Raw genomic sequence first — 10,147 nt, 5'->3', positions numbered from 1 at the left:
TCAATCCCATTGGAGCTCAATCCCATTGGGGAACTCAATCCCATTGGAGCTCAATCCCATTGGGGAACTCAGTCTCCTTGAAGCTCAATCCCGTCAGGGAACTCTGAAAGCCAGTGTAGAACACACAGCTCAGAGTTGTCCTATTGGAGGACAAGAGAGCTGGGTATTCATACACCATCTCCCATCTGACAATGATTAATGGCCGCTCCCGGGAGGGTGTTAATTCCCTGGTACTCCTGGCTTGCCATAAAAGCAGGGAAGGGCACCACTGTGGCCACTGGACCTCCATCCCAGTTGGACCCTCTGCAAGACCAGAGAGAGCCTGGATTCCAGTCTGACTTCAGGTCCATGTTCAATTCCAGGGACTTATGGTCTTACCCAAAGGCAAGAAAATTGTGGTATCTGTCCACCAACACCTGTCCATCAGTGGTTGAGGGTTTTCCTGGGGAAATAGCTTCCTGGTATTCTGGTCTGCCTGGCTTGATCCGAGCATGCTCCAGCAAGAGAATACCCTCACACAGAGAAATTTAGCATTCTGCAGATTATCCCGAAGGATCTGACAAGGTCTGCACTAGTTCGTTTGGGTAGGAGAGATTTTCTGGCCCAAATTTTACAAACTCTTGCCTATATTCTCTGTCTCACTTTGCTCACAGGGCTCTTGCCCATTACTTTTTTTTTTTTTTTTTTTAAGTTTTTGGTTTTGCTTCTACTTTATTTAAGATCACAACAGAATTTGGCCAGAAGGACTTCACAGGTTTAAGTTGAAGCAGTATCTGGTTTGACACTGTCCTTAAGGCCATTTCAGTGGCCGTGATCTGTACTCCGTGCAGTTGTTATGATTTTGTTAAATTAATATTTGTCAGGTAGAGCTCCCCGGGTGCCAGATGGCTCAACAAAAGACCACAAGAGAAATTGAGATAGAGAAGTTTATTACTCGCAGGTCCTGTAGGAGCATGGCACGCCTCGAGGGCCACACAGGGAAGTTGAGGCAGGGTGCTTAGAGAGAGAGGTGGGACCTAGAGCACAGGCCTTTATTAGTGGATTGGTCCGTTCAAACCAGAAAGATCTGGGTCTTGGTGAGTTCCAAGGGAGTCTTATCTACAAGGGCTGTTGGGAAGTCATATTAGGAACTTAATTAGCTTGTGACTCAGCAGGCTGTCTCTAGGGCTCGCACCTGCATGAGGGGCAAAAGTCCATTTTAGGACCCCGTAGGCTGTTTGGCCAAGCCAGATGGTTGCGGACGCAGCAATACCGTGGAGTAGCTTAGCTCGATACTCAACAGCTGAAAATACGGCATTTCCTTCCAAAGCTCCAAATGTCAGACGTGCTTCTAATACTCTTCGTGATTATACAATGTACCCTTTTTCTTAGCAGATTTAAATATCTCAGTTGACTGCAGCTTTGAGCACGGGGTCTGTGACTGGAAACAGGATATAGAAGATGACTTTGACTGGAATCCTGCTGATCGAGATAATGGTATTTGGATTTTACTGTTTCGTGTTCTCTGCTGTGTGCTCTGCCCTCCGTACAGGTAAAGAAGGCTCTCCAGTGACGGAGGGTTATTATTCCTATCTCTCGTTAGGTCAGCGTTTGTCACCTTTGGAAACTTCTAGACCTTCCGAAGTCTGCCCTGATGAATGGCTCCGTTGGTTCAGTATCTGTGTCCCGCCTTATCCCTCTTACCCCCACCCACCCACATACAGGATGTTCTAGCAAAACTTTTCCATAGTCACTCCTGCTGCCGAGAGACAGATGTTAGAACTCGTGAACATTTTTGACTTATTAAGAAAAAAACCCTAGGGGCGCCTGGGTGGCGCAGTCGGTTAAGCGTCCGACTTCAGCTCAGGTCACGATCTCGCGGTCCGTGAGTTCGAGCCCCGCGTCGGGCTCTGGGCGGATGACTCAGAGCCTGGAGCCTGTTTCCGATTCTGTGTCTCCCTCTCTCTCTCTGCCCCTCCCCTGTTCATGCTCTGTCTCTCTCTGTCCCCAAAATAAATAAACGTTGAAAAAAAAAATTAAAAAAAAAAAAAGAAAGAAAAAAACCCTATTTTTTAAGTAATCTCTGTGCCCAACGTAGTGCTCAAACTCATGACCCCGAGGTCAAGAGCCACATGCTCTACCAAGTGAGCCAGCCAGGGCCCAAGAATTCATGTACATTTTAAGAGTATTGGGGGAAGGGTAGAAAGAAGCTGTTCTTTTCCCCAGTTTGGCAGCTCGTGGTGCTCTGTAGTTTTTGTTTTGCTTTTTGTGGGGAAATAAATCTGGGAAGGAAATATGACCTCTGCCTAAACCTGAAGTTTTAGTAAAGCCACCCCTCAAAGTAGCAACACCATGATGAGCATCAGGTCAGCAACCTGAACTTCTGGACTGAATGTTCCCCTCCGTCGCTTGCATATTCCTTTCTGGCCACTTACACTGGGATTTTTCTCGACTTCAGCTCTGAGCTGTGGAATTCTAGCACTTTCCACTTCTTGCTTAAACACTATTGACGGGCCCTAGCTTTCCCCTTGGGTAGAGCATTTTGGCTGATACAACCCACTTGGAGCATAAATCGAGGCCCTGTCTCCTGAGGCTGACAGGTAGAGGTGTAGGTAGAGACAACTCTGGGGACTCGACTTTCTTACCAATCCATTTATTTATTTGGGAATCTACAAGTTCAGCCCTCAGTTACAAGATCCTTCTCCTGGATCCTTCCTCTAGACTAGTTCCTCCGTTAGACCTTGCCTTTCAAGCCTTCACACGCAACCAGGAAACCTGGATATCCCCCAACAAAAATTCCTTGCAAAACTTGAGATTAGGGTAGAGGGGGTACATCTCACGCAGCAAGTTGTGTGAGTGGAACTATCGCCGAAGATTCAAGGCAGGTTTAACCAGTCCCAAGACCATATATCTTGGGAGAGCCTGTCTGGTCAATAGCTAACTTGCATTTCTCCTTTCTTCCATCATGACATCTCCAAGTTTCTGTCCGCCAGAGCCACATCATACAGGGAGCCCGTAGGTTATTCCAGAATCTTGACAGCTCACACCGTCAGCAGGGTCTTCGTGTGGAGTTTTCCAGCAATGGAAAGTCCCCTGTTTACAAACGCGATTCACAAATGGCCTCAGGTTTCCCAGCCTTTGTGTCACTCAAATCATACGTTCTTCCCCCCTGTGCCCTGTTCAGATCTCTAGGTGGGCTCGTCTTTCCCTGAGGAAACGTGGGATGAATCAGCATTTCTAGAAGGATAAAATCTCAAGGACAACTCAAAATGGGCTTTAGGTGAGAGAGTAGGGAAATCTGCCCCGGTGGGTCACAGAAGAGAGGGTGTCACTGGTGGAGTGGCAGTGGCTAAAGTGTAGGATGCCTACGTTTCGGATTAGCAGGAGAACACTTTTTTGTACGTCTCAGACAGGTTGTTGTTTTTGTTTTTGTTTTTTAACATTTATTTATTTTTGAGACAGAGCATGAACGGGGGAGGGTCAGAGAGAGGGAGACACAGAATCCGAACCAGGCTCCAGGCTCTGAGCCTTCAGCACAGAACCCGACGCGGGGCTCGAACCCACGGACCGTGAGATCATGACCTGAGCCGAAGTCGGCCGCTCAACCGACTGAGCCACCCAGGCGCCCCTCAGACAGGTTGTTTATCTGAAATTCAAGCTCTCCTGAGCATCCTGTATCTTTATTTGCTGAATCAGGCAACCTGAGCAGCTGGGGAAAAGACCAGACAGTCCCGGAGTCCAGTGAAAACTAAGGCAAGGTCAACCTGGGTCCTTCAAGTGACGCTGGGAATATACTAGCAGAAGACTCCGGGCCCCCACCCCCTACCCCCAATGCATTCCTCCTGGCTTCGGTACGAATTCTTTCTTTTCGTCAACTTCTTTAGACCCCCATTCCCTGAGAGTTTTTTGCCCAGGCTCGTCACAGCCACAAGCAAAGGACTGAAGATGAGCTATACTTAGGACATGGATCTTAGAAATAGAAGGAGGTGTGTTCCATTCCTCAATCGGAACTCGGACTGATACGTTACAGGCGGTAGTTGAGCTCCGTGAAACCATTAGGACAAATTCATGTATGTTGTGGATTAAATACCACCCTACCTAAGGAGCTGGCCGTCATACATCTCATTGACTCTGTGGGAAAATGCAGTCCAAGGTTCAAACAACCAAGGTGGAAAGTTCTGGAACACGAGTTCTCCATCAGCTGCAAATTACCTACGGTGCCAAAAGACTATTTCATTAGATTCTTACCCCGTCTCTGCTTACCACCACGCTTTGTGTATGTGGACAGATTCCTCCGTTTGTCTAGCCTTTGCTTTCCCTTTCCGTACCCCAAGGGATTTCAGCTCTGTGATCCCTAAAATCCATTTTAGCATGAAATTGTCTTTCCTGTGTTGGAAATGAGAGAGACTTCAGCTTTCCCTACAGGAGACTATTATTCTTTTTTTTTTGTTTTTTTTCATTTTGTTTTTTATAAAAAATGGTTTTTTGTTTTTTCAATGTTTATTTCTTTTTGAGAGAGCGAGAGAGACAGAGCAGGAGCAGGGGAGGGGCAGAGAGAGAGAGGGAGACACAGAATCTGAAGCAGGCCCCCGGCTCCGAGCTGTCAGCACAGAGCCCGAGGCGGGGCTCGAACCCACGCACCGCGAGATCGTGACTTGAGCCGGAGTCAGACGCTTAACTAACTGAGCCACTCAGGCGCCCCCTGTGTGTTTTTTTAAGATTTTGAATCCGGTTATCATTCATCTTCTGTGCTATTCTATACCCCGTAGCCAGACCCTTTACAATGGCCTCGTTAACTGCGCATTTTTCTTCTCTTGGAGCCGTTGGCTACTATATGGCAGTTCCGGCCGTGGCAGGCCGTAAGAAGGACATCGGCCGCCTGAAACTCCTGCTCCCGGACCTGCAGCCCCAGAGCAACTTCTGCTTGCTCTTTGATTACCGGCTGGCCGGAGACAAAGTCGGGAAACTTCGAGTGTTTGTGAAAAGCAGTAACAACGCCCTGGCATGGGAGGAGACCAGGAGCAAGGACGAAAGGTGGAAGACGGGGAAAATTCAGTTGGAGCAAGGGATCAGCACTACCAAAAGTGTAAGTGGAAAACCAGTGTCACATGGGATACTGACATTCTCTTGCAGTGACTCAACAAACAGAGGGGCGGTGGGGCCCTAAAGATGAGCGAGGCTTTTTCCCTATACTTCGAGAGTTTATATTCTGGAGCAAAATAGGCCAGGCGGCTAAGCAGCGCAGCTCGCGATAACACCCGTCAGGTGCGTGCCCCTCACGTGTCATGGAAATGATCCGTTTGTGTGTCCGGCTCCTCACCAGCGTCCTCCCAAACCAGACTCTAATTTTACATGTGTAACTTAATATGTAAAAGAATGTCTTGCTCATTCATTCTGTGCCCGGCACTGATCACGATGAGTGGAAGCTGCAGGGTCAGTTTTTTAAGTGTTTGTTTCTTATTTTTATTTTACTTATTTTTTTTTTTTAATGTTCATTCACTTTTGAGAGAGAGACAGAGTGTGAGCGAGGGAGGGGCAGAGAGAGGGGGAGACACAGAATCCGAAGCAGGCTCCAGGCCGTGAGCTGTCAGCACAGAGCCCGGCGCGGGGCTTGAACCCACGAACCGGGAGATCGTGACCTGAGACGAAGTCGGACGCTTCACCGACGGAGCCACCCAGGCGCCCCAAGCGTCTGACTCTTGATTTCGTCTCAGGTCATGATCTTACGGTTCACGAGTTCGAGCCCTGCATCAGGCTCCATGCTGACGGTGCCGAGCCTGCTTGGGATTCTCTCTCTCCCCCTGCCCCTCTCTCTCTTTTGGTTTCCCTCGTGCGCACGCTCTTTCTCAAAATAAATAAACACAACTTCAAAAGAGCTGACCTATTTACAATTACACCAAAAATAACAAGATACCTAGAAATAAGCTTAGCCAAGGCGGTGAAAGGCCTGTACTCTGAAAACTATAATACATTGAGAAAAGAAAGTGGAAGATGACACAAACAGATGGAAAGATATTCCATTCTCATGGACTGGGGGAACAAATACTGTTACAATGTCCCTCCTGCCCAAAGCAATCCACAGATTTAACGCACCCCTTACCAGGATACCAATACCATTTTCACAAAACTAGAACATACAATCTTAGAATTTGTATGTACAAATTTGAGGTCTTTGTACAAAAGACCTCAAACAGACCAAGTGATCTTGAAAAAGAGGAACAAAGCTGGAGGTATTATAATCCCAGGGCTCAAGATATCAAAACAGGATGGTACTGGCACAAAAATAGACACGTAGATCAACGGAACAGAATAGAGAGCCCAGAAATAAGCCCACATTGGGGCGCCTGGGTGGCGCAGTCGGTTAAGCGTCCGACTTCGGCCAGGTCACGATCTCGCGGTCCGTGAGTTCGAGCCCCGCGTCGGGCTCTGGGCTGATGGCTCGGAGCCTGGAGCCTGTTTCCGATTCTGTGTCTCCCTCTCTCTCTGCCCCTCCCCCATTCATGCTCTGTCTCTCTCTGTCCCAAAAATAAATAAACGTTGAAAAAAAAAAAAAAAGAAATAAGCCCACACTTACGTGGTCAATTCATCTATGGCAAAGGAGACAGGAATATACACTGGAGAAGAGATAGTCTCTTAATGGTGTTGGGGGAAACTGGACAGCTGTATGCAAAAGAATTAAACTGGACCAGGGCACCTGGGTGGCTCAATTGGTTAAGCATCTAACTCTTGGTTTCAGCTCATGGTTTGTGAGATCGAGCCCTGTGTCAGGCTCTGCCCTGACCACGCAGAACCTGCTTAGGATTCTCTCTCTCCCTCTTTCTCTCTGCCTCTCTCTCTCTCTCTCTCTCTTTCTGTCTCTCTCAAAGTAAATAAATAAACTAAAAAAAAAAAGAATTGGGGCCCCAGGGTGGCTCAGTCGGTCAAGTGTCCGACTTTGGCTCAGGTCATGATCTCGCAGTTTGTGGGTTCAAGCCCCATGTCGGGCTCTGTGCTGACAGCTCGGAGCCTGGAGCCTGCTTCGAATTCTGTGTCTCCCTCTCTCTCTGCCCCTTCCCTGCTCATACTCTGTCTCTCTCTGTCTCTCGAAAATAAATAAATGTTAAAAAAAAATCTTTATTAAAAAAAAAAAAGAATTCAACTGGATCACTTTCTTACACCATACACAAAAATAAACTCAGAGTGATCTCAAAACCCAAACATGAGACCTGAAACCAAAAAGCCCTAGAAGAGAGCACAAGCAGTAATTTCTCTGACATCGGCCATGGCAACATTTTTCTAGATATGTCTCCTAAGGCAAAGGAAACAAAAGCAAATATATACTATTGGGACTACATCAAGATAAAAAGTTTGTGCACGGCAAAGGAAATAATAATCAACAAAAAAGTAAAAGACAACCTACTAGATGGGAGAAGATGTTTGCAGACGACATCCAGTAAAGTGTTAGTACCCAAAATATATAACGAACTTCTAAAACTCCACACCAAAAATATCCCCAAATAATCCAATTAAAAAATGGGTAAAAGGCGTGAAAAGACATTTCTCCAAAGAAAACCTACAGATGGCCAACGGACACATGAAAAGATGCTCAGCATCACCCATCAGGGAAATGCAAGTCAAAACCACAATGAGATACCGCCCCACACCCGTCACAGTGGCTAAAATCGAAAAGTATTTGTGAGGATGCAGAGAGAAAGGAACCTTTGTGCCGTGTTGGTGGGAAGGCAAACTGGTGGCAGCCAGTGTGGAAAACGGTGTGGAGATTCCTGAAACAATTGAAAACAGAGTTCCCATATATGATCCAGTAATTTCACACCTGGGTATTTACCCGAAGAAAACCGAAAATACTGATTTGGGAAGATATATGCAGCCTCGGTTTATTGCAGGATTACTTATGATAGCCAAGATATGTTTTAAAAAGTTGTGGTAACGGGCAAAAAAGAAAAACTATCAGTCAGCTGTCATTTATTTTCATAATATTTCTTTGTAAATATTGTTGGACGAATGAATATAAAGTAGTAACTGTCTGTCTTTCATTTTGTTCAGTGAGTCACTCCTGTCAGTTTTTGTCCAATTTAGAGATAAATTTTTTTTAGTATTTCTACAACATAAGGAAGTTTGCTTCTCTTTTGATTGTTAATAGATAATAGATATTTAATTTGATCTACTTTATCATAGGTGAAAATGATTATAGCCTATTAGCAAACATTTTTCAACATTTGAAAACAACAACATTCCCAATAATTTCCAATATTAAAGCCAATGTTTTCGGAAAAATAACCATACTACTACAAACTCCCAAAATCTGAATATATCAAAATAATTCTCTTTCAACTGTTCGGTTTTACATTAGATGTTCACAGGGAATGTTAAATTTCTTCTAGCCTGGTTTTGGAAAAGAAAACCACATGATTTTTTCATTTTTGCTTTTTATTTTCTTGAAATGGGAATTCCAAAATTTCCTCTTCAACCATACCCTTCTCCACTCTTCAGGGCTGTCCAGATTCTTCTAGGTGGTGCAGTGACCCAGTTTTCTCTGACTATAACCCGCTCAGTGTAGATACTGGCATCTGGAAATACGTTACTATGCATGCAATGTCAAAGCCTGTTCCTATGCAATAGGGCTGATGAGTTCAGTCCTTTTATTGTTAAGTCATCTCTGTGCCCAAGGTGGGGCTCGAACTCACAACCCAAGATCAGAAGTCCCATGCTCGACCGACTACGTCAGCCAGGCTCCCGAGCTCAAGCCTCTTTAATAGCTATTAAATAGTTTGAGTATATCTTTGACTTGGAAGTTGAAAGTAACTATTTTATATCTTCTCCGTTATTAGATCATTTTTGAAGCAGAACGTGGCAGGGGAAAAGCCGGAGAAATTGCAGTGGACGGCGTCTTTCTGGTTTCAGGCTTATGTCCAGATCGCCTTTTATCTGTGAATGGTTGAAGGTGACCGTGGTCTTTTGCATCTTTATATTCGGCTTTTTATGTCAGTTCTCTGTTTTCTGATATTACACCATAGATTCCCCCACTTTAGAAATACAAACTGAAAAGTTGTAATGTACCAACAGAAACATTATTGTCACACGCCTTTCTTGTATAAGACGTGCCAAGAGTTGCTTTAAATGTAGTGCCACTGTGCTTTTAGAAGTATAAAAACAAACAACAACAACAAAGACTACAGGGAATTGTTTCTTTGTTTGACTTTCCTGGCACTCCTTGGAAACTATGACGTCACAGATAGGTTTTTACCTAAGCGGCTTAGCCTGATCTTTTACAGCCAAGCTTGTACATTTAAATTCTTTGTAATGACGTCCAAATAATTACCTTGTGTCATGGTTTAAGTTTTCCTAAGTAAGAAAATGAGTTTTTGATGCTGTGTTTCATTGCGTGTATAATTATTTGCTTTCCTGGAAAATGGGGGTTTTATTCATTTTCGTCGGAAATACTTTGCATTCTTAAAAATTCATAAAATTGGGGCGCCTGGGTGGCGCAGTCGGTTAAGCGTCCGACTTCAGCCAGGTCACGATCTCGCGGTCCGTGAGTTTGAGCCCCGCGTCGGGCTCTGGGCTGATGGCTCAGAGCCTGGAGCCTGTTTCCGATTCTGTGTCTCCCTCTCTCTCTGCCCCTCCCCCGTTCATGCTCTGTCTCTCTCTGTCCCAAAAATAAATAAACGTTGAAAAAAAAAATTAAAAAAAAAAATTCATAAAATTACTTCCTTTTCTGGGAGCACACGACTGCTTTATTAGGCCTCATAAGTGCAATGCACGTTAGCTTCCGTTCTTGAACGTAAGGCCTCAGAGAAATCCCTAAGATGAAATCATGCAAATACCAGGATACAGAAGAAAGACCAGTGCCTTCTTTTCTGTTTCTCTTTTCTTCCAAATTCAAGAACAGCTTTGTGTGGTAATGAATCTTGAGTATATTCCCCTGAGGATGAACGTATATTATGTTTTTAGATTCTGGGTCCAGGACAGCTCCCAAACAGAAGGTTCCCCAGATATTTGTTACCCCCTAAAGCAATGAAGGCATTGAGCTGTAGGATGAAGGAAAGAGAGAAAATGGCCTCCTTACTAATCTTTAATGTTTATAGCCTCACTCTTAAAGTTTATTTTTATTTTTAATTTTAATGTTTATTGTATTTTTGAGAGAGACAGACCATGAGCAGGGAAAGGG

The 10,147-nt window shown here is 45.0% G+C and overlaps 1 protein-coding gene across 6 annotated transcripts in view; it reads left to right on the top strand.

The window, feature by feature from the left end:
- EGFL6 (EGF like domain multiple 6) overlaps nt 1–9,357 on the top strand; it is a 72,328-nt gene extending 62,971 nt beyond the window's left edge. For 3 of the 6 annotated variants that reach the window (XM_040467602.1, XM_040467599.1, XM_040467597.1), the window contains 3 exons: nt 1,372–1,476; nt 4,800–5,065; nt 8,808–9,357. In XM_040467602.1, the coding sequence (XP_040323536.1) occupies nt 1,372–1,476; nt 4,800–5,065; nt 8,808–8,918 (482 nt within the window). In that variant the 3' untranslated portion in view covers nt 8,919–9,357. Of the gene's footprint in view, nt 1–1,371; nt 1,477–1,582; nt 1,781–4,799; nt 5,066–8,807 lie in introns of those variants that run through there. The other 3 variants (XM_040467600.1, XM_040467598.1, XM_040467601.1) reach the window with 2 other exon arrangements.
- Nucleotides 9,358–10,147: the final 790 nt, after the last annotated feature.

The sequence above is a fragment of the Herpailurus yagouaroundi genome, unplaced genomic scaffold (assembly GCF_014898765.1).
Source record: "Herpailurus yagouaroundi ecotype Mexico unplaced genomic scaffold, PumYag 67525, whole genome shotgun sequence".
In the NCBI taxonomy this organism is placed as follows: domain Eukaryota; kingdom Metazoa; phylum Chordata; class Mammalia; order Carnivora; family Felidae; genus Herpailurus; species Herpailurus yagouaroundi.
The sequence above is the reverse complement of the archived record's forward strand: the minus strand, read 5'-3'. Positions and strand labels throughout refer to the sequence as shown.